General features: G+C 49.7%; 3 protein-coding genes across 3 annotated transcripts; all 3 read right to left on the reverse strand.

The window, feature by feature from the left end:
* Positions 1–4606: 4606 nt before the first annotated feature.
* On the reverse strand, positions 4607–9735 carry LOC144119586 (neprilysin-2-like). Its single transcript, XM_077652162.1, has 3 exons — positions 9701–9735; positions 8312–9308; positions 4607–7163 (listed from the first exon to the last, which is right to left on the reverse strand). The coding sequence occupies exons 1-3, from the start codon at positions 9733–9735 to the stop codon at positions 5106–5108; spliced, it is 3090 nt and encodes a 1029-aa protein (XP_077508288.1). The 3' UTR covers positions 4607–5105.
* Positions 9736–12340: 2605 nt separating this feature from the next.
* Positions 12341–17701, reverse strand: LOC144118399 (endothelin-converting enzyme 1-like). The gene is made up of 2 exons (XM_077651344.1): positions 17116–17701; positions 12341–14464 (listed from the first exon to the last, which is right to left on the reverse strand). The coding sequence occupies exons 1-2, from the start codon at positions 17629–17631 to the stop codon at positions 12410–12412; spliced, it is 2571 nt and encodes an 856-aa protein (XP_077507470.1). The 5' UTR covers positions 17632–17701; the 3' UTR covers positions 12341–12409.
* Positions 17702–20121: 2420 nt separating this feature from the next.
* On the reverse strand, positions 20122–23073 carry LOC144119587 (endothelin-converting enzyme 1-like). Its single transcript, XM_077652163.1, has one exon. The coding sequence runs from the start codon at positions 23071–23073 to the stop codon at positions 20995–20997; it is 2079 nt and encodes a 692-aa protein (XP_077508289.1). The 3' UTR covers positions 20122–20994.
* Between the last annotated feature and the right edge of the window lie 786 nt (positions 23074–23859).

The following is a 23859-nucleotide window of genomic DNA, read 5'->3' on the forward strand; positions in this document are numbered from 1 at the left end:
GAAAGAGCGCGTGTTATGGGATCAAGAAACATAGATGGCAGCAAGTTTTCGGGGAGGGCCGTTCCAGTCGCCAGCAGTGTGGAAGAATGACGAAAAGAATGTTGTGTGGGCGCGTGGTTCTGATACGTGCTGCTGACTGTCGATGCATGCAGAGAGATGGGTGGTGGCGGTGCGCAACTGTAAGGTTCCTGTAGTAGCTGAGAATAAAATAACTTATGAAACGAATACAAACTATCAATTCTGCGGCGATGTGCGAGAGCTGGTCGCTTGGATTGCGATTTTAAAGATGATAAGCTGACATGAAAATAGTACGACGAATGAATGAATACAGTTATTCCATTTTGAACTGCCTCAAATGTGTCAGCGATGTATGCTTCTTTCGGAGACGAGATGAGAGATGAGTATTATAATTTTGACATGGCTTGTGATCTGTACGCGAGTAGCTTAACATGCTGAGGGGCAGAACAGAGATGGCGCTTTAAAAAGCCGAGTGTTCATCTGACGTATGATATCACGCTAGAAATATGCGCATTACACCTAATATCATTACAAAGATGAACACCAAGATATTTTATGATTGAGGCAAGTTGATACGAACGTCAAAGATGACGTATTGGAACAGGAGCGAATCACGGCGATGGCGAAAACGCATACATCTGCTTTTATTTATATTAAGTGTCATTAGCCAGTCGTTGGACCACTTTTTTACGGGATTTAATTCACCTTGTACATATGGTTTGTAAAATGTATCAGGAATGTAGCGACACATTCGTCAGCAGACATCCCAATATGGTAGTATAAATTATGTGGTAGGATGTTAATGTAACTTAAAAAAAATTTTGAACAAGGGGACTGTTTGCGGGTACCATTGACAAGAAACCAAACAGTCTGAGCTCTCGTGACAGGTTGCCAATATCTGCACATTATGAAAAGCTGCCTTCCATATACGAGGGATTGAATAGGAACGCAATTACTGCACTTATTGCAATTACTGCAATTACTGCACGAACGTCTTGTTGACATTCTGCAGTCAGACAGGTTAAAGCGTGGGACGTCATGCGTACTTCCGCGTAAAAGATCCGGCTCTACGCCTCTAGCGCACGTCCCTCGTCTCAGTAGGTCACTCTGCGGGATGTCCCGTGGCCGCTTGAAAAAGTAAGTACGTCCGAATGTCCGACATCGACGTCTATAGGACGTTCCTCGGATCGCTAATTCTTTCTTTGGGCCGGGCATCCCTCAGACAGCTGACGAACATCATTTGCACTTTAGAGGACCTCTACAGATGTTTGAACGACGTCCGAACATCCGTCTCCAGGCATCCGCTGGATGTTCGACGGATTTTTTGTGGTCCAATGAAATCACGTACTTTCAAACATTCACTAACTATTCTTCAATTCATGGGGTTAAAATCGGGCGGTAAGGAGACATCACAATGATGGATTGCCATTGGTGTGGTTTAATGGCCTGAAGCCATTAAATCATACCATCACCATCCGTCATGAGGTTCTCTGTCCTTGCTGTCACGTAACTACTGATGCCCAGTGTGACTGCCATTGTCTCCGCATCTCCTGCACGCCTGGACGCGTCAAGAATTATGGCTCCTGTTGTGTTCGGAGACATTGCTTTATCTGTTTCCTGGTTCCTGAGGCTTGAACGGCGGTTCTCATTTTGGGTGTCTGGTTAAGACCTCGGTGCACGGATCATCACAGGAAAATCGAAAGAAAAGTCACAAACTACCACATGTTCGCCTTACGAGTAAACACCCCGACTATCCAGATATGCTCCGTTTTGCAAATGTAAACGACAATATGTAATGACTAAACAGAGGTGCAGAATTTGTCGTTTTTACTGCATCATATTTCGTAACTACATCGCATAGGAGCAACTATTTACTGTTTAAAAAGTGTTTACGGACCAACTATGGTGCTACTAGCAAGCACTGAATTTATTCCGCCCACTGTGGCCCATTCATTTTCGGCTACGCAGGTTGATTGGTTTGGTTTGGTTTATGGGGGTTTAACTTCCCAAAGCGACTCAGGCTATGAGAGACGCCGTAGTGAAGGGCTCCGGAAATTTCGACCACCTGGGGTTGTTTAACGTGCACTGACATCGTACAGCACACAGGCCTCTAGAATTTCGCCTCCATCGAAATTCGACCACCGCGGCCGGGATCGAACCCGCGTCTTTCGGGCCGGCAGCCGCGTGCCATAACCACTCAGCCACCGCGGCGGCTCTACGCAGGTCGAGTATACAGGTTAGCATAGCCGTTGTTAAATTCCCTTGGCGTAGTGCTTGGCGCAGGAGTAGTGACATTTACTGCAGTCGACGAACTAATTGACAGCGCAATATAATGCCATGAAACGTTCTCTTTGTTCTTTGGCTCCCTCCACCGGCTCGAGGCATCAGCTATCTTTGCAACGCGACCAGCGTGTTTTTGAAAAATAATCACGAGTGACCGTTTCTTCCGGAGCTCAAGATCGTCGTCGGCATTTTAAGCTCGTTATCTCGAAATTCCGCTGCCCTCTTTAAATTGAGGGCGGTCGAGAACGACAACCATTGCGTTCTCAACAAACGCCGTGCAAAAGTGGTCATTGCTGCCGCCAAGCTCTATTATACTGCGGGCGCGAGATCACCCAATGAAGAGATTTTTTTTTTCAAATCCGCTTGCTGTCTACAGGCCTATCTGAATTCCCTCATCGCCTATGAGAGTATTTAGAGACAAATTCAGATAATTACTCATAAATTAATTAATCGTTCAGTGATGGTGGTGATTGTAGTGAATTTTTATGGTGCAAGAGCACTTGCGGCCAAAGAGCGCCATGGAACATAGTATTTTTGTTTTGTTCGAGGTGGGGTCAGAGACCAATTTCCCAAGCATTCCGCCCTTAATAAGCCGATCACCAGGCCAGGGCAAAGCTTGTACTCATTGTATCACTGGTGGGTACACGGCGGCTCTGGGGATCGAACCCCGAACCTGCCGCATGCCAGGTGGATGCTCAAACGGCTAGGCCACCGCTGCGGTACCTCACGCACTAATCCAATGGGTACCAACCCCGAACAAAATCGTCCGTTGTCTGTTCGGACTGTCTGTTCGGACATGTCTGTTCGGACTTGTCTGTTCGTCTAGCTCGAGGTGGTGGTGGTGAAAAACTTTATAAAGTAGAGCAAGCCTTAATTGTTACATCCTATTGATGGGATTGCTCTTGGATGCGTGACGTGGCCGGAAGGTGATGCTTCTCAGCGACTTCCAAAGCCCAGTCCACTAGCTGCCGTTGGGTAGCCGGGTCAGAACTGGACACCGCAGCCTCCCATCGCTCGAGGTCTGTGAGTTGCCAATCGGCTGGTGGAAGGAGCTCAGAGCAAGAATAAAGAGTGTGTGCAAAATCCGCTTTCGGAGCGCCGCAGAGGGTGCATACTGGCGTGAACAGTCCCGGGTGAACCAGGGCTAAGTGGGCAGGGGAGAGGAAGGTGCGGGATTGTAGCTGTCGCCACGTCACCTGCTGCAATTTGGCGAGAGTCTTGTGCGGAGGGGGATACGTCAGCCGTTGCTCACGGTAGTGTAGAGTGATCTCGTGATACGCGATCATTCGATCTCGATCGTCTCCCCAGGCGTCGGCTGCTCCTGCTCGGCTGACGAAACCTCGAGCTAAAAAATGAGTCGCCTCGTTACCTGGGTGGCCGGCGTGGGCCGGTACCCAGAGAAGCTGAATAGGTCGGGTAGGGGCGGGAGACCGGCCGCCCCGTCCCGCAGCACTGCCAGCTCATCGTCGTCTTCAACGTAGCGCAAATCCGTGATTTCGCTCTGATTAGAGTTCAGTAACCGTTCTGCGCAGTTTTTTTCTTGAACTTATATAACATACGGCCAACACAGTAGCGCTTGCACAGTCAGACCACGGTGTCACACGAACAATAAATTGCGCTCGTATTACTCCCAGCATGTTTTGTACTGCTATCATAGTAACAAACAGCACAAGCAATCTGACACGAAGCGATTTTCCAGCAACACCAAAGCCGGGCACAGCCATCAAAACTGACAGCGAAAAAGCCTTCAAAGGTATACACAGCAGGACAATGACAGCACCGAAAGTTAGCCACAACAATCCACCAAATAATGTGGTGAGAAACACTGCCTGGGTAATTATACAATGTTAAAGCCACGGAAACTTGTTAGAGCTCATATTAGGCACTATTTATTACAACAACCGTTTCTTATTGCCAATTTTCCAGAACTTAAATGTTTTGCTGGCTGTGTTGATGAACATTGGAAAAGGCCCAAGCTGATACCAAAGTGGACGTATTGTTCCAAGTCGAATATGAAATGCAAACTAAAATTGCAATTTTTGTACTAAAATAACCTAACTAAAAACTAAGCTAACTAAAAAAGAAGCAAAGGACAAACACCTCTCTTGGTTTTCATCCTTTAGTATGAGTTGCAGAATAATTTTTGAGTTCATTTTCTGGCTTGATTGAAGCGATCCAGTAAAACAAAAATTGTTCTTGAACACTAAGTGGTAGTACATCCTACACAATTGTGCAATTCGGCAGAAGGTTAATGCTCAAAGCAAAGATTACAACAATACAGGGATAAATATGCAGCGATCGGGCTGAAAAGCATTGTAAAGCGTACACGCCCAAAAGACAACCTGGGCGATGAAACACCGTCGCCGATATTCCTCCAGGCACAGATTCGCACCAAAGGCCTCCGTCGTCCCCACGTGCTGCTTGGCTAAGTGCAAACGCACAGTGTATATACCGTGAATCCAGACCCCGATCACAAAAAAATAGCATTTGCAAAAGTACCGAGCCAAACTGACGGTGTAACGACTGGTGAAACGCTTCACTACCAGCATTTCACGAAGATACCCAAACATGACTATACTGTTCCCCAACTACAAGTGACCCATTATATTGAATTTAGTGGTGGAGAAGAAAACCAGTTAGCAGGTGGATAGAATCCACGCAAGCGCAAACCCATTATCGTGAAGGCCCTGGCAAAGAAAAAAAACTAAAACACGTCCACATGCTAAAGCACCGTGCGACGGCTTGAAGTAGTTGTGAAAAGAGAGAAAATCAAGTTGAATCGGGAGTTCACTTGCAAACCTTGATTAGTCAAAAAATCTGCATCTGCGTACAGGGTTCATATTGGAGCCACTGGGACAGGAAAACGCCTTCGCGAACTCGGGGAAATTTTGCAGAGCCTTATTACAGTCCACACTGTAGGGGCTCGGCACATACCTGCGGCGGCATGTCATGAAGCAAAGTGTGATGAAAAACACCTTCTCCTCGGTCATGTGCCCCGCAATCCTTAAGCGGCGTCGGGCTTTCTTCAGTGCCTCTTGGAAAGCGGCGTAGGCGACCTCGACGGCTGGAATCTCGGGAAAGACGCTGCTGTGTCTTCGCAGCTCGGGACAGGCGTCGCGGACCGCAAATTCAAGAGTCGACTCGGCCGAGAGAATCGAATTCACAAAGCTGCCATTCGGGTGCCACCGTAAGCCGCTTCTGTCCAGCGATTTGATTATTTCCAGCGCCATCATGAAGCCGATGCCTCCGTACAGCATGCCATTTGTGCCGTTCCTGCTGTACAGCGGACGGACGAGTGAACCTATGGCGACCAACACGTGGTTCAGAAAGGCGTCGTAGGTCATGTATGGTTCTAGGCCACCGAGAGGCTGAGCGTAGATCCTCTGGTACATCGTCTTTCGCTTAGCTCCGGAAATAGCCTTGTGAGATAGAATCCAGTAGGCGGTGAATGAGGTCTCGTTCTCTGGAAAGTCTTCGTAGATGTTTTCTAACGATTGTGTGCTTGGGATCACCTCGTCTGGCCACAGTAACTTTCGGATAGCAAGGATCTTTGAAGCGGCCAAAACTTTGCTACCAGGGTCCAGCCACTCAGACGACGTGACCATTGCAACAGCTGTCGCAACCAGGCTGTCGAAGCACGCGTCCACCAAAGCTCTGTCATAGGCGGAAACCGTTGATGTGTAGTGCAACGCTGAGACCAGCGACTTGTATGGCACTTCGACGTTCAAGCCACAGAAGAGAGGGCGCGCCACTTCGGCCATTTCAGCGTCTCCGAACAGAGCAAGCAGCAGCTTGGGGCTCGCCGCTGGGCCGTACATGAGCACGAAGAGCCAGTAGAGGTGCCGGAGTAGCTGTTGGTTGTCGTGCTTCTGAAGCAGGCTTGCAACGACCCTCATGTAGTCTACATCGGTTATGAACACCTCGGTAGTCATTGTTGGACGGAAGGGCAGGTTCTGCTGTAGGGCTTTGAGCCAGGCTGCGGGTGAAATGTACGGGATGTAGTTGTTGATCTCAGGGAGGGTCAACAAAGCTGACTCCTGTGAAGATTCTTCGAGGGTGCCATAAAGTCGCTTCACAATGTCGACAGCTTGTGTTACTGTCTCGCGAATGGCGCTCTCTAGCACGTCAAGCGAGACCTCAGCCGTGGCTGAGCTCAGGAGTTTAGCCCAGTATGAGCCATAAGCGGCAATCTCATTGGTTCTCTGATGGAAGTACATAAGAATATGCAGGTAACGAGAAGGAGAAATGATCACTCTCCACGCTTGCTGCCCTAGCGAAGGGGCTATTGCGAGCGAGAACCAGAGGGAGGCTTCGTAGTTGAATGCCAGCGACACAAAGACGTCAAGGGCGTCCACGTCTCGCGTACTCGTGAAAGGCGAGGCTAGGCCTATTTCATTCATAAACCGCAGGAAGTCGACCGTACCCCTTCCGTACTTAGAGTCGTCTCCCATGCACAAAGTGTGCATGTTGAGTGGTTTTCGGCCAATGGGCAGGGTGGAGGTGCCTCTGTGAAGCGTTTCTGCCAGGGTCTGGAACCAGGTGTAGATCGCAGCGTCCATAGCCGACACGTACTGACCCTTCTCAATCCTAGGCGGTGCATAGGCAGAGCAGACATGCTTTGCGAAGTCTTCGCAGGCGTCCACGTCGTTGGCAGTGAGGTAAGCGAGCAGTGCAGCGTGGCGAACGCAGTCCGTGGTCTGGCACATGGGGTCTTCGGACTGCTGCGTGGGACGGTGGAACATAAGCGGCGCCAGCACGACGCACACAACGCAGAACGCGCAGAACACGGCGATGATGACCACTGCACGGCCCCACGGGGCTCCACCTCTGGATGCTGTGACGGCGCAGTCGGGAACAGGCACCTGAAACGTCAGAGTACGAGCATATGTTGCTGTAAACTCGCTGCCAGGAGAGTTGACTGCTTGTTCATGTTGTTTATTTTATAGCTTTCGCTGTTATAAGAAAGTTTTGCCGCAGTCATCGTTCCGGAAACAAGTTCATGCATACCGCAAAGCTCAATTTCGGTATTCTCACAGTTACGTTGCAGCAAAAGTCGCATTTTTTAGATCTGATTTTGCAGGTAGGAGAAAGAGTCGGGCATTACGTTCCCCATGTTCGCGCAGTATACCTCAGGGTTCTCTAGCTTTCCCAAATTGCCAAGTTAAAACATCCCCCTGATTCACACGGTGTTCGGTGCTCGCGGACAATAGATGGCGCTAGTTGCTGAATGACGAACAAAGCTGGTCATGTTCGGCAAGATTCTATTTCTTATTACGTAACCAAAAAATAAGCAGAGAGGTTGCGTAGGTGCTTTAGTGACGACCGGAAGTTTGCATGCTCTATGGCGACCGGAAGCCTACCATCCATATCTCAGTGTTGTTGTCCCTAGCGGTAGCACAGCTTCCAGAAGCAGATGGAAGTTTAGGTGTCTTGTTCGTATCGTGAGTGGCCAGTCTGGCGCTACGTTAGCAACATTGTTTGCATACGTATTGAACTGCGTTATGGCGTATGTCTGTGGTCAGCACACACCGTCCCAATACGCGACTGAGGAGCGGGAAAGGAAGGCTCCCATATGGCTCATAATTCTTGGTGTGACGGACCCTTTCTGCGACACTTCTGTGCTGACAAGCCAGAAGAAGGCTCAACGCGACGTAGTAAACTATAGCTTGAAATATCCCACTAAAGGATCATACATCCATTTATAATATTGCTCTTGCCATTCTGCGGTTACCACGTTATTGAAGCGTACAGCTGCATCGTATATTCTTGTAGAACAGTTCGCATTGATCATTTATGTCCCCGCGGCCTCAATTGCGTCATCTAATTTTGCGGCTAACGCTCACCCTAACACAATGGATTTCGCTTTGTCTGAAATCCTCAAGAGTGTTTCGAAGCTCTCACTGCTCGTAAAGCACCACCCCTTCTCTCAAGATATGAATTAAACAATGACTTTTGTTTTGCCCCAAGAGGTCTGAGGTTTTCAGCAGCCACCAAAGATTTCATCACTCACGATGTTTTTCAGGTCTTCTGCGAGGGGCAAGGCTGTCAAAAGCGTTTCCAGTCGTGCGCTATTGCTGACACCGTAGTGTGGGCTCGGCGCAGGACTCTTCGTCGTCATAGCAGGTGCGAAGTCCTGTTGCCAATGCTTCGGGGCTGAGGCTCCCGGTTCAGTCTTAGTTCCCGCTTCCGATGCTGCGACCGCAGAAGCCGCGACTCCACGCTCGTGGAGTGGATTTTGCAGACTGGCGGTCTGTTTGAGAGGTGCGCGAAGAGGGTTCCTGCAGGAGGAATCGGACTCCCGTTGAACCGCGGAAGACAGCACCCGTACGCTGTCGTCGCCACGTGACACCGCGCAAGGAGACATGTCCTTCGCCGTCATCGGAGTAGTGACCACCTCGGCCACCTCCACGGCCGGCCCAGGACTTCGCGACTCCACCGACGGTGCAGCAGTGCACGCAGCGAGGAGGTCGGACATCAAGGCAAGGGAACCATCAACGGCTGACGACTCCTTGACTTTACCCCGCGGAGCCATTGCCGGTGCACGAACATCGCAGAATAGTCCGTCGTTTTCAGGAGCGAAGGTGTCGGGGAGAGGCGCGCGAACTGCGGCCATCTTCTGGTTCGGCCTCGGAATCGACCTTACGTGTGGAACACCCTGAGATGACGGTATTTTCTCGGCGGTGCCTGTCATGTTGTCGCTGGAGCCAGCTTTTCTGCGCTGTGGCCACATGCTTCGTGGCACCAAGCTGCGAACAAGGCTCTTTCTCGGTGCCGACGACGTCTTTGCAACCGGGCAGGGTGCCCCGGTGTTGGCGTTCCCATGAACCGCTGCCTGCGCTGTAGACGCGGGCAGCAGTAGAGGAGGAGGCAGAGTAGACGCCCGTGAGGCGGTGCTCGAGACACTGCTTACAGACTTAGACGAGAGCTTGTCTCGGTGTCGCCTCTTCTTCTTCGCTTTTTTCGAGGTGGCGTCTTCCATGACATCTTTCGTATTGGCCGGAACGTAGCTGCGAACAAAATGGTGGTACTACGTCAATCGCTGTGAATTTCATCGTCTGTGCAGGGACTTTAGGGATGGAACATCGGCTAAGATTGGCCTCGTGTACTTTCATGATGCCTCACTAATGATCTCCAAGCGCTAACAAGAGACGAGTTTGCATAAACGCAAGACGTGGGTTCGATATCGGCCGGGGGTAGGGCGGATGGCATATAAATGGAGGCGAAATTCTAGAGGCCTGTGTACTGTGCGATGTCAATGCACGTTAAAGAACCACAGGTGGTCGAAATTTCCGGAGCCCTTCACTACGGCGTCCGTCATAACCTGAGTCGCCTTGGGACGTTAAATCACAATAACCTAGCCTAAAGCCGTCTTACCTGTTTCGCAAGCAAATAATCTCACCTGAAGTCCTGGAGCTTGTTCGGGTCTTCAGCCATTGCCAGATTTTTTTCTTCTCGTGCTCACGTGCTTGTTGTCTTCTTCTCGTTCTACTTGCTATGTTCCTTTTTCTTCTTCCTAGCTCTGTCTCACTGTATGTCGCCAAGGCCATAAGATATAACCATGAAGTTAGATTTCATTTATCTGAAATCCAGTGATGTAATCTGCGATCACAACCCTGTCTAATACTACGGACATTGCCGTGTGGGAAGATGGGAACCCTGGCCACCTACGCCATATTCGCTGTACGAAGTTTGCGACACTCAACCCATTACGACAATACATTGCACACGCCAGGAAAAGCAAGCCCACTTCTTGTAGCACCTCATTTCCACGTCTTAAATCACTTAAATAATCGCATCGTAAGAGAACTGCTTTAATTATGCAGAATGAAGTTTCTGTTAGCAGCCCCTGTAGATGACTGGAGGTTGTTGGGGCTTCCTAAATTTCGATTGTTTAATGTAAAAGAAAAAATGCAGATACACATGCCAAAGGTTATATGCAATATGAAGAGAAATGTGCTGCCACTGATTTTATATAGAAACCCCTTCCTTTCGCTCTTCACCGACTGCCTCATGTTACTCTTCTTGTCCTCATGTTTGCAGGCTCACCGGATAGCTCAGGTAACCTGTCTTCTTGCCTACGCAGCCATGTTTTGGAGTGTACGCTATAAGCGAATAATATTTTACTCTGTGCGCTTTAAAAGATACGGATGGTTTTTATCGGCAGCCAGATGACCATGAATACCCAGCGACAAAAATATTGGAAGGAAACTTCTGTGCACGTTAAAGATCCCCAGGTGGTCGAAATTATTCCGGAGACCTCGACTGCGTCACCTTTTTTCTTTCACTCCCATCTTACTTCCTTCCCTTGCGGCGTGATTCGGGTGTCCACCGAGACCCGGGTTCGAACCCGACCGCGGCGGCTGCGTTTTTATGGAGGAAAAACGCTAAGGCGCCCGTGTGCTGTGCGATGTCAGTGCACGTTAAAGATCCCCAGGTGGTCGAAATTATTCCGGAGCCCTCCACCAAGGACCTATTTGTTCCTCTCTTCTTTCACTACCTCCTTTATCCCTTCCCTTACGGCGCGGTTCAGGTGTCCAACGATATATGAGACAGATACTGCGCCATTTCCTTTCCACCAAAAACCAATTATTTTTATTATTATCACCGAGATATGTGAGACAGTTACAGCGTCATTTCCTTTCCTCAAAAACCAAAACTCATTCCAAACACTTCAATTTACTTCCATCTGTAGTATGCAAGAATCAGATGATGAAAAAAGGCTGTTTCGCGATGCAGTGCCACTTATGCGAGCACGTCTTGGGCTGTGACATGCGCAGTGGTCGCCTTGAACACCCGTGCATATGAAGGTGCACTCCTCCACAGCATACAAGGAGTGTTCCTAGACGCGAATACCACATGCATCCAATTGTCGATTATGAGACAAAAAAGGACTCGAGCCGTTGAGGCTCAGGCCGCGCATAAACTTTCACCTTGTCATCGTGAAATGGCCACGACGCAACGCGGCTGAAAAGAAATATGGAAAAGGTTTCTTGAAAAATCCGAAAATGAAAAAAAAACAACCGTTGTGAGACAACTGCAATTTTTTCTTTGAGCTCCAATAGTCTTTTATTTAGAGTTGTGTTCTGAACTTTACTAACAATGTTCGGTGGCTGTTTTGGCAAAGTAACGGCCAAAAAAGTGCTAATGCTGCAATATCACACAAGTAGTAAATACAAAACTGTTGCTTAATATATTATTCGTAGTAATAAACGGCAGCATTATTGTTTCAAAAAACGATTTGAGAACGTCACCAAAAGCTGGCACAGGCATCTGTATTCTTTAGTAGAGAGAAGATAACAAACGCTTCAGACCATGACAAAGAAAGTAGCGAAATCTCGCAGAACAGTGGTTCTTGGGATAAAGAACAAACGTATTTTGTTTATTTATAAGCAAAGCCACCGCCAAGCACTCTTCCACGTTAGGCAACCCTGCTATAGCAACGTTTCTTACTACGAACGATCAGAAGTTCATCAGCGCTAACAAATACCAACGTGGACGTATTGTTCAAAATCGAAAGACAAACACCAATACAACATCCTGAGAAACATGTGGTCAGAGAAAGAAAACCACCACATCCCTTAATGTTCGTCTCGTTCTGGCTTGAAAATCAGCTGCATCATTTCACTACAAGGTCAATGCAGAAAGCAAGATGAATAATATACAGAGTGCATACAAGTTTAACGCGTCTCAAGCATAGTGCGATTGTTGAGCCCCTGACTGGCAGACAGCCTTCTGCCTTGCACTCGCAGCATGTGTAGGTTGTGTACGACTAAATGCAACATATTCAGCAAGTTTGTCCAGAGCCCGCCCTCTGGTAGTGACCTTGGTGAAATCAAAAAGCGAATGCGATTCGGAAGCACTGCTGGGAAGCTATTGCACCAGCATTACACACAGCGGCCGCCACGTCACCAGTCGCGAAGTTTTGTAGGACTGTAAAAACCAGGCGTTTAGTGGGGAATGAGAACCAAATAGTAGCCGCAATGAATCCCACCAGAGTAGACATACATTAAGATAAGACGACGGAGAAATGCATGCCGGTACCTGTAAACACTGTTTGGTATCATTTTATGGCTGGACAAACACAATGAATTAATTTTGCCGTGGTTAGTCAAAAAAAGCTGCATTTCATTGGAGGGTTCATCTTGGAGCCGCTGGGGCAAGAAAAAGCCTTGGCAAACTCGGGATGGTTTCTCACGGCCTTATTACAGTCCACACTGTAGGGACTGGGCACATACCTTCGGCGGCAAGTCATGAAACAGAGCGTGATGAAGAACACCTTCTCCTCTGTCATGTGCTCCGCGATTCTGTAGCGGCGTCGAGCTTTCGTCAGCGCCTCTTGAAAAGCAGCGTATGCAACTTCCAGGGCAGGAATCTCGGGAAAGATGCTGCTATGGTTGCTTTGGGCGGGACAGGCGTCGCGCACCGCAAACTCCATCGCCGATTGCGCTGACAGAATCGAATGCACGAAGGAACCATTGGGGTGCCACCTTAAGCCAGTTTTGTCCAAAGATTTCACAATTTCTAGCGCCATTAAGAAACCTATGCCTCCGTACAGCATGCCATTCGTACCGTTCCTGCTGTACAGCGGACTGACCAGCGAACCTATGGAAATTAGCACGCTGTTCAGAACGGCATCATATGTCATGTATGGCTCTTGAGAACTGAGAGGCTGAGCATAGATCCTCTGGTAAAACGCCTTTTCTTTCGCTCTGCGAATGGCTTTGCGTGACCGAATCCAGTAGGCCACAAAGGAAGATTCCTGCTCCGGGAATTCCTCATATATGCTTTCCAACGAGTGCATATTCGGGATCACTTCGTCCGGCCACAGACGCTTTCGAATGGCAAGGATCTTTGATGTGGCCAGAAGCTTACTACCAGAGTCGAGCCACTGGGACCTGCTAATGAATGCCGCCGCTGACGAAATTAGGCTCTCGAAGCAGACATCCACCGAACTTCTGTCGTAGCTGGAGATTCTTGAGGCGACGTACAAGGCCGAAACAAGTGACGCGTACGGTATCTCGACGTTCAAGCCGCAGAATAGAGGGCGAACGAGTTTCGCCATTTCAGCGTCTCCGTGTATGGCGAGAAAAAAGTTTGGGTTCGCCGACGGGCTGTACAATTGCATGAACAGCCAGTACAAGTGCCGGAGCAGATTGTTGTTGTCTAGCTTGGCAAATAGGCTGCCAACGGCTCTCATGTAGACAAGATCAGTTATGAACACTTCAGTAGACATCGTTGGAAGCAAAGGAAGATTTTTCTGGAGCGCCTTCAGCCAGGCGATAGCCGGAATTGATGGTATATAGTTCTCAATTTCGCCGAGGGTTAACAGAGCAGACTCCTTTGGAGGCTTTTCCAAGATTTCATAAAGTTGCTGCAAAACGTCACCCGCCGTCGCAGCTATCTCGTTGACTACTTTCTCAAGCACATCAGGCGTGGCGTTGCCCCCAAAAGAGTGGAAGATTGCTGCCCAGGTTGAGATGTAAGCGCCAATTTGCTTCGAGTTGCGATGCAACATGGTAAGAATGTGCAAGTAACGACTAGGGGAAATGATTAGCCGCCATGCTTCCTGTCCAGGCAACGGAGCGATTGCGAGCGAGAACCAGAAGGACGCCTCGTAGTTGAAAGCCAGCGATACGAAGGTATCCAGGGCGTCCACATCCTGCGTCGCCGTGAAGGGTGTGGTCAGACCAGACTCATTCATGAAGCGGAGAAAGTCGCCCGTACTCTTGCTATACGGAGAGTCGGTGCCCATGCACGATGAGTACATGTTGAGAGGCTTTCGGCCGATAGGCAGAGTGGAAGCGCCGCTTTGGAGCGTCTGCCCCAGGGTCTCGAACCAGCTGTAGATCGCTGCGTCCATGGCTGACGCGTACTGGTCCACTCGAATCCTCTGCGGTGACCAGGCAGAGCAGACGTGTTTTGTGAAATCTTCGCAGGGATCCACGTCGTTGGCAGTGAGGTAAGCGAGGTGTGAAGCGTGGTGAACACAGTCGGCCGTTAGGCACATCGGGTCGCCGGGCTGCTGCGGGCGCCGCTTGAATAGAAGCGGCAAAAGTGCGATGCCTACGACGCAGAACACGCAGAGCAAGGCAATGACGACCACGGCTCGAGCCCACAGGGCGGGATGTCTGGGGGCTGCGGAGGCGGAGTCGGGAACAGGCACCTGGAACGACGGCAAGGGAACAGATTGCGCTGTGTTAGAAGTTCGCCTTGGAAGAGTTGACAGCCATAAAACCTTGTTTTGTTTTTCTATTCTTCAATGAAAAAATCGTGAAGCCTGGTAGCGACTGCTGCTATGCAACTCTTTCCCGGCGCTTCACTGTAAGGTTCGTGGCAGGAAAATATAACGTCTTTTAAAATTTCCTTCGAGAATTTCTCGCATTTATTTTTCTTATATAAAAGTAAATGGAGCAGTACCTGTCTCACATCTCGGCGGACACCCGAAGCGTGCCGTAAGGGAAGGGATAAAGAAGGGGGTGAAAGAAGAAAGGAAGAAATAGGTGCCGCAGGGGGAGGGCTCCGGTATAATGTCGACTAACTGGGGATCTTTAACGTGCATTGACATCGCACAGCACACGGGCGTCTTAAATTTTTGCGTTTCGCCTCCGGCGAACCGCGGCCACCGCAAACGGGTTCGAACCCGGGTACTCAGGATCAGTAGCTGAGCGCCCTAACGATTGAGCCACCACGGCGGGTATGCCCTAAGCCGGTAAGCTTAGAGCCAGACATTTTTGTGTTTTTTTTATGTGTCACGCGCATCCTCTACACGGGCTTTCTCGAAAACCATTTAGGCTGGGCTTTTTCCTGGACTGCGTGCCTTCTCACTTATTCATACAGTAGAACATTAGGGTGGCGTCTCCTGTTTTGGTGAGGGAGTGTATCTCGCTGGTCACACAGTTAGCTTATCTAGGTTGCATCTTGACTAGCGTAGTCTCACGGGGGCTTGGAGGTGTTGACCGGAATTAGGAAAAGGTCCTGATTGGCTTCGAGTCCATCGACGCTCGATACATTTACGGTGGCACTAGGATCCCAACCAAGCGGCTCCGGAATAGAAGGGTGATTTCTTACTATCACGACTTCGGTGCAAAAAAATTGAGTATCACAGACCGATTTGTTTGCTGTCCCTTACTTACAAGGTATAGACTGAGGTTACTGCAATATAAACAAAGCTATACTATATGCGGCAGTCTACCAATGAGAGCAGGCTAGTTTTCGGTAAAGTAGCTTCTACAATGCGCCCTATTAAACCATCGATTTGGTTTTAGAGAAATTTGTAGAATGTAACCAGTGCCTATGTATGACCATCCACGTATACAGAACAGGATTATAGTTTACTAGAGCTTTATACACTGCGGAAGCGTGGCATTTAGAAAGGGCAAATGTATTCGAAGCAGGAGTCCACAAGTGAATCCCGGTGTGGCTTTAAGCTCTTTATTCGAAGCCCTGAAAGGGACACACCTGTCTCGTGAAAGAGCGCTTTAGAGCAGCGGAGATGTGTTAGCTTAGATGTATACCGGATTAAGACATGCCGCACACGCAGTGACAGATCCACGCCCCAACCTTGTTGCCGACCGCGCATCTGCGGGGATTCAGCAGGCGTACGCTAGTCCGGTACACTTCGACACTAAAGCGTTTCCGGGGTATCCAGAGAGCCCTGGTTCCACACAAGTATCGTCGTTCCCATTCGAATACAACTGCGTTACGCTGCCTCTGATACCTGCGTCCACTTTCCATAATATCGGTGCGCGTGAAAAGGAATCAAGTGCTCGTCGTCTTACAGGTTTTGAGCGACAGAGGCTCTTATAAATTTAGGGGGGTATAAGCTACACATATCGCAATGAGAACAAAAATTGGAGGGGACACAGTTAAGCTTCGCCTTAAAGGTATGTCGCGATAGTGTAATGCATAAATTGGTATATATGCAGAAGGTCATCCTCTACTTTACATTCATAGATCCCTGGAGGTCCTCGTACCCCTCCTGGCGTAGTGGTGCAGGGGTCAAGCGACGCGCCTCTGCCCTGCTATGTCAGGTGCTCCCAGCGGTGGGCCTTGTGCGACTCAGGTTGCTCTTCCCGTGCGACCAATAATTAATTTAACGGCCACCTGCCACGGTGGGCAGTCCGCTCACTATCCGGTGGGCAGCATCTGATGACGTCGCAAGGTCACGTGACCAAGGCGGCCCACCTGCCTTCTAGGTTACCTCTCTGGGGACCACCTGCCAGAGAGAGCCATCCCCGTGATTTTTCGCTCACAACGCCCACAGCGGATTTTCTGGGGAACGGGGCGTTTAACGGTGTTGTGTTAAAGAAAATCTCTTATGTTAAGCTAATGGCCTGCTGCAGTTGCCACGCCAGTCAGGCGCAGTCACAACCGTGTATTCTAGGAGTCGAGTTCGTCGTGTTCATGATGTTCCCGTGGCATGCAGGGCGTCGTTTAAGTCTACCGCAAACACTGGGCACCACGGAAGCGTTGGATATGCTTTAAGTCTTCTGCACTCTTGTGAAGCCCCCATAGCCCTAAAAGCAGCGTCATGCATCCCAATATAGGTCTAAGACTGACTTTGTTCCGCCCCATGAGGACCAATGACTCCCGGAATAGGCAAAGCTTTCGTTCTTTAAATTTGAACGGCGCATAGCAGACGGACACAAGAAATACAGGGTGGATAGAAGGAGCGCCTACCACCAACTGCTGGCAGTAAGCGCTCTTTATGCCCGCCTTGTATTTCCTGCATCCGTCTCCTTTGCGCCATTCACATTTATAACATGAACCACCTAGCCCTACAGCAAGTACTGCTGCAAATCTTTCGTCACTCACGATGTTTTTCAGGTCTTGTGCGAAGTGTAAGGCACCTAAAGGCTTCTCCGGTCGCGTGATGTCGCAGATCACGTGGCGTTGCCTCCCCGCGGCAGGCCGTGTCGTCACACCAATCGGAGTAGCACTCATCTGCAGCAGGTTCTCGGTTGGAGCCTCCAATTCCACCTTAGCCCCCACATCCAGAGCTGCGGTCACGGGCCCCGCCACTCTTTGCTCGTCCAGTGGCTGCGGTGCACTGGTGGACTGTTGGACAGACGCGAGTAGCGGTGTACCAACGGTGGAATTGGACTCGGGTTGCGGAGCGGAAGCCAGTGTACGCAGGTTCTCGCCGTCTCGTGAGGCCGTGCCGTGAGGTACATCGTTCGTCTTGATCGGTGGAGTGACAACCTCAGCAGCCTCTACGGCCGACTCAGGGTTTAGTGACTGCGTAGCGGTGCACGCCGCTAAGAGGTCGGACATCATGGCGAGGGAAGCATCGACCACTGACGAGGCGCTCATTCTCTCTCCTAGAGCCATCGGCTCAGCCCCGCCTCCCCAGAAGAGGCTACTACCGCGTCCACCAGGAGGATCTGCAACGACTTCAGCTCCCGATTTCTGCTCCGGTCTCGTAGTCGCACCTGAGTCCGGTACGTCCAGAGGTACCGGGTTTTCCTCGGGTGCGCCTGTTTCGCCCCGTTGTGTGGTGTGGCCTCTGGCGTCTTTTTTCTTGCGCCGAGGCCACATGCTTCGGGACATTAAGCTGCGAACAAGGCTGGTTCTCGGTGCCGGCGGCATCTTTGAGGATGGACAAGGTGGCCCGGCAGTGACGTTTTCCCCTACCGGGTATTGTGCCGTAAACACGGGCAGCAGTGAGAAACGCTTAGTAGACGTCCGTGAGGTGGAGCTCGAAGCGCTGCTGTCAGACTTGGACGAGTGCTTCCCCCGGTCTCTCCTTTTCCTCTTCGCCTTTTTCGAGACCTCCTTCTCATCCGCGTTGTCTTTCGCGGCGGTCGGTACATTGCTGCGAACAAAATCGAGATAAAATAGGTGTTCTAGAATATTGTCGTTAACGTTAAGAGTTTGTAATTTCTGTAACAGTAGTGGTGTGTTTTGGTTTTTACGACAAATGTGTTCTTTTAAGAAGCCGCAGCCCAAGTCCCAAAGTGTTAACAAGACAGCGCTGACATTTAGATAATAATTGATGAAAGGGATGGAGGGACACCTTCACACGATGGCACGCCTCGGGTCTCCAGAACCACACTTCGAGGTATGCGTTGCTCAGGACACTTTCTCACAAAAATATTTCTAAGCCGTCTTTCTCACGTGGCGAAGAAATATCCTCACCTCGATTCGGGCAGCTTGTTCTGGTCCTCAGCCATCGCCAGAATTTTTCTTCGTGGGCTCACGTGCAGGAGATTCTTCTTCTTATTCGTCGTTCATCACGTTCGCTTCTTTTTCTGCTTCACAGCTGGTCGTGATTTTAAATCACCAAGACGACTGAGTTCAACCGTGGAGCTAAATTAAACTATTCTACACTCGGACTCCGCTTTCGGCAGTTACCGTACTCTATCATTTTAAAGTACTCTATCATTTTTTTAGGAAGAATATCTAACAGCTGTTGACCTCAGCTTTCCCTAATCTTCGTGCAGATCTTTCTAACTTGATTTTTTTTCAAAGGCCGTCTCCGTGGCTGGCTACGGCCGAAATTCTGCTAAAGCCTGCCAGGACACCCAGCATTGAGCGGTGAGGGGCTAGTTGGTATGACATGATTATGAAAACATAAAACTACGCACTGGACAACGCGAGCGCAGACCTAACAACTGATTTATCGGAGCGTATCCCTTTCCTTCAACGACAAAACGCATGCGCGGCAAACACTGACCGCACTACACCCAACGAAATCATCTTATCAAGCCTAGAAAGGTGTATCTTGAACAGGTTTATCTTTTCGTTATCCTGCCAGGACATCTGCAGTGGCAGGTTAAGAGGAGGTATAAGGAGCTGCCGTGAATCCATCAGCGCTTGCATTCAGCGCACCAGGATGTCTATTTAGCAAGCTCACAAAGCACGAAGCCACTATGATTGCCAGTGAAAATTACGCTACTGATTTTACACTTTGATCAACACCACCGTTATTTTTTTTGTTTTCAGCGATTGTTGCCTTCTTTCAAGAGTGGTTTTTAAGCTAACGTGCGATGAAGAAGAGGGATGCCATATCAAGGAGGACGAAAAACAGACGGCGAGAGAAAGTAGGAATAGAATGATGTAAACGTCCGCAAGCGACCACAGTCTGCCACAGTGTCCCCAAGCCCCATAAGTGCACTGATCATGGCAAGAAGTGCACAGTGGTCCTACATTCTTTGCCGCTTGTGGCGCCGCTGTCGCTGGCTGTGCTTGAGATCCTATACACAAATTTCGATAGACAAGCTATTGACTGCACATGAGTAGTCTAAACCTGTGTAAAGAAATTTTCTAGGAACCTTGGTAATCATAACTCCGCAATAGGATTTGTGTCTCGCCTTTCAATGGAACATAACTTCATGCATGCATTGCCAGCACACGCATCTGATACCTTTTCGTTTAGAACTTCCTACCACTTCTACCAAAATTCCAACGAAAGGTACTGAGAAAAGGTGTTAATTGTAAACAATGCTCCAGATTTCTAAAACAGTAACTTTAATTAAGTATGCACATGATGTAACACCGTGTTCATCACAGAACAGCAATACAGGCAGTACAGAACGTAAAGTTATATTTGCACAAAGTTATAGTTGCATAAAGTTATATTTAATGCTCCTTGTCGAAGAGGCAAACGTGTAAGAAAAGTGAAAAAAAAAGCAACGCGCATTTCCTCATGAAGACAAATATGAAAAGTGAATGAAAACTCAAAGCAACAGTGGAAGCATTTTTAAATTTTAATTTATAGCAAAAGTTATCCGCTTCGCCACAGCTGACGGCAAAGATCACAAAAAATATGTATATATTCGGCCAGTACTTCTGCACTCAAGTCGCCGGCACATGCTCGTACTGTCCTGTCAAAGGCGGGTCGTTCTGGCCAGTAGTCGCAACGATGACTACGCCCACAGGAATGTTCTAAAATAAAATGCGAGGGTGCAGAAGGTGGCCACCAAAAGTATAAAAAAAACAAAGATTATTCTTCGCACTCAAGCACCGTAGCATCAGAACGCAGACAAACCTGGCTTCATACAACTCCCCACTAAAGTAGGAAACAATAGTCCTGGCACCCACAGAGCTGCGAGCGCACTAATGAAAGCAGCTCTCGCACCAACAAACGCCCCGAGAGTTTCATTTCGACACAAGATTTAAGTACTAAAATGATGGCAGTATTCCCTTCTAGCTGTCCGGTTTACGCGAAATAAAAATTCCTTTTTTTTTCTGTCGCACAAGTTACGCCTGGAGAATAGCTCCTATAAAACATTCAGTTAGCCATTCGCAGAATACACACACATAATTATGAACACGGAGGTTAGGTTGCAGGTGGGCAAACGTAACATGCAATATGCACGACAGTCATCGCAAGGCCTCACAATCTCCTAGTCCATCTGTCAGACACCTATCGAGCACGCATGCCTATTAGTGTCCTCTAATATCGTATCTTCATTGGCTAAACACAAGGATGCTAATGTAATGGAGGCATAGCAGATCCCGTGCTCCAGCGAAATAGCCTTCAAAACCATCGAGACTTTCACGAAATACTTTAGAGAAGTTTTTGATCCTGTAACGTCTGTAACCACGAGTAGCGACGAAGAAATCCAATTGAGTCATAGAAAGATAACAAACTTTGGCAACGAGGAATGCGTTCATGTAGATAAGAGGCGTCCTAAATGTCTTTAAAAAAATAAAAGATTGTCTTCCGTAGCGTCGGTCTTCATGTTTCGGTCAGTTGAAGAACTCGCACTTGACGTACGGGTTCATCCTGGAACCGGGATCGCAGGAGAACGCCTTGGCAAATTCCGGAAAGTTCCTCACCGCCTTGTTGCAGTCGGTTCGAGTAGGGCTCTTCACGTACCTTCGCGGGCACGTCATGAAGCAGAGGGTCAGAAAGAACACTTTTTCCTCTGTAAGGTCGTCCGCGATCCTCCACCGACGCCCGTCTTTCCTCAACGCCCGTTGAAAAGCCGCGTAGGCGATTTCCAAGGCCGGTATCTCGGGAAACACGCTCCGATTGTTGCCCCCTCTGGTGCAAGAGTCGCGAATCGCGTACTTCTGCGCCGACGCCTCTGAGAGGAGCGAGTTTACGGCGCTGCCATTAGGGTGCCACCGAAGGCCGCTCCGGTCCAGAGACTTGACGATCTCCAGCGTCATCAGGAATCCGATGCCGCCGTAGAGCATGCCCATCGTGCCGTTCCTGTAATACAGCGGCCTGACGAGAGCGCCTATGGCGATGAGCACGCTGTTGAAAATGGCGTCGTAGCTCAGGTAAGGCTCAGCGGAGTTTTTCGGTTGATCGAACAGTCTAAGGTGCAACGCTTCTTCTTTGACCTTACGGATGTTCCGGCGAGACTTGACCCAGTAGGCAGCAAATGAAGTCTCGTTCTCGGGAAAGTCCCTGTACATTTTTGCCAAGTGCGCCATCTTCAGGCCGATCTCTTCAGGCCACAGGCGCTTCCGAACGGCGTGAATCTTGGCAGCGCCCAGCTGTTTGCTCTCGGAGTCAAGCCATTTGCAATTCGTCACCTTCTTCACTGCCTCCGCAAGTAAGCTGTCGAAGGTGTCATCGATCAATGCCTTGTCGTAGTTGGAAACGCTCGTGACAAAGTACAAGGCCGAGAGGAGGATCTTGTACGGGACCTCGACGTTGGAGCCGCAATACAAAGGGCGCGCTACTCTGGCTGCATCGGCGTCCCCGAAGTGGTCAACGAGGGCAACAGAGTTAGCAACCGGTCCGTACATCTGCGCGAAAAGCCATGATATATGCCTGACGAGATTCTGGTCGCCGTACTTGCGGAACAAGTTACCGACGGCTCTCATGTAGGTGATGTCAGTTAGCAACACCTCAGTGGCCATAGTAGGACGCAGCGGCAAGTTCTTCTGCAATGCCTTGAGCCAGACTGCGGACGAAATCGCGGGAGTATAACTGCCGATTTCGCCTAGTGGAAACAATGCGGACTGTTTCAGCGGGTCGGCCAGTGCAGCGTGAAGCGTCCGCAGGACATCGTCTTCCATAGCAGCTGTCTCGTTGATGAGCTTCTCGTCGTCTTCGCGAGGAAAGGCGCCGACCGTGACAGATCTGCTCAGTTTCTTCCAGTACTGAACGTACGCGCCGCTCTTTAGGACTTCCTCGTGATGGAACAAGAGGTGGGGCAAGTAACGATCTGGGGAGACGACCAGTCGCCAACCTGTCTGGCCAGGCGATTCGGCAATCGCCAAGGAGAACCAGGAAGGGACTTCGTAGTTAAAACCCACCGATATGAAGAGATCTAGGGCTTGTACGTCGGCTGGTGGAGTGTGCGGCCAGCTGAGCCCTGTTTCGTTCAGGAAGGACAGGAAGTCGCCCGGGTTTGTGCCGTATTTCGAGTCGTCTCCCGAGCAGGACTCGTACATGTTGAGCGGCTTCCGAGCGATGGGCAGCTTGAAGAGGCCGTCGCGAAGCTTGCCCTTCAAGCCCTTGAACCAGCCGTAGATAGCTGCGTCCATAGCCGAAACGAAGTGGCTGAGAGTGATCCTTGGTGGGGACCACGCCGAGCAGACGTACTCGTAGAAGTCGAAGCACGGGTCCCCCTCCTTGGCGGTGATGTTGAAGAAGAAAGCGGCGTGTTGAATGCAGTCATCTGTTCGGCACAGGGGATCACCGGACTCTTCTGGAGGGTGGTGCTTCCAGAGCAGCGTCAGTATGATGACGAATGCCACCCAAAACAAGCAGAAACCGGCGCTCACGACAGCAGCCTTGCCCCAGGCGACTTCACCGTGCGGAGCGGTGACAGCAGCGTCAGGAAGCCGCATCTGTAAAGACGTCATGACAGCGGTTAGACACCCTTACCTTTATAATGGGTTTTTGGGGGCAAGGAAATGGCGCAGTATCTGTCTCATATATCGTTGGACACCTGAACCGCGCCGTAACGGAAGGGATAAAGGAGTGAGTGAAAGAAGAAAGGAAGAAGAGGTGCCGTAGTGGAGGGCTCCGGAATAATTTCGACCACCTGGGGATCTTTAACTTGCACTGACATCGCACAGCACACGGGCGCCTTAGCGTTTTTCCTCCATAAAAACGCAGCCGCCGCGGTCGGGTTCGAACCCGGGAAATCTGGATCAGTAGTCGACCGCCCTAAACACTGAGCCACCGCGGCGGGGCCACCCTTACCGTTGCGAAAATGCATTTTATTTTACTTGATCCTGCACTGTCACCTTGCAACTAAAAGGGGAGCAGTCGGGGCCTGCTTTATTTACTGCTGCTGTTGATAAAACCAAAACTGTATTTGTGCATTTAGAGGAAACAGCAGGGGAATAAATAAAAATACCTTGAGCAAATTCGAAGTTCATGTGTATTTGTTTAACACCGGCTGCAAGGTCAGGCCTCGGTAGGCTTATGGCAGCGCTGGGAGAAAAAAAAATCACTAACATATGTAAGCTATTCCACCGGGAAAGAGTATGACGCCACTTGGAACGTTGTACGACAAACGGTTGCGTCACAATTTTGGCACAAATGTAGTTGGAAAAACTGGCACCAGATGGAGGTCAGCGCGAGCAACTGGCGCGTCGGAGGATATGGAGGGTGGGGAAGAAGAGGAGAGATGGCTGCTACTG

Source organism: Amblyomma americanum, chromosome 2 (genome assembly GCF_052857255.1).
Source record: "Amblyomma americanum isolate KBUSLIRL-KWMA chromosome 2, ASM5285725v1, whole genome shotgun sequence".
NCBI classification, from domain to species: Eukaryota; Metazoa; Arthropoda; class Arachnida; order Ixodida; family Ixodidae; genus Amblyomma; species Amblyomma americanum.

Bases quoted from the DNA above. Each gene is read 5' to 3' on its own strand.
- LOC144118399 (XM_077651344.1), bottom strand. From the start codon at position 17,631: ATGGCTCTAGGAGAGAGAATGAGCGCCTCGTCAGTGGTCGATGCTTCC. The intron at 14,465-17,115 runs GTGAGTGACGAA...CCGTCGTTCCAG, and splicing joins CACAAGACCTGAAAAACATC to GTGCCTGTTCCCGACTCCGC.
- LOC144119587 (XM_077652163.1), bottom strand. From the start codon at position 23,073: ATGACGTCTTTACAGATGCGGCTTCCTGACGCTGCTGTCACCGCTCCG.
- LOC144119586 (XM_077652162.1), bottom strand. From the start codon at position 9,735: ATGGCTGAAGACCCGAACAAGCTCCAGGACTTCAG. The intron at 9,309-9,700 runs GTGAGATTATTT...TTTTGTTCGCAG, and splicing joins AACAAGCTCCAGGACTTCAG to CTACGTTCCGGCCAATACGA. The intron at 7,164-8,311 runs GTGAGTGATGAA...CTGACGTTTCAG, and splicing joins CAGAAGACCTGAAAAACATC to GTGCCTGTTCCCGACTGCGC.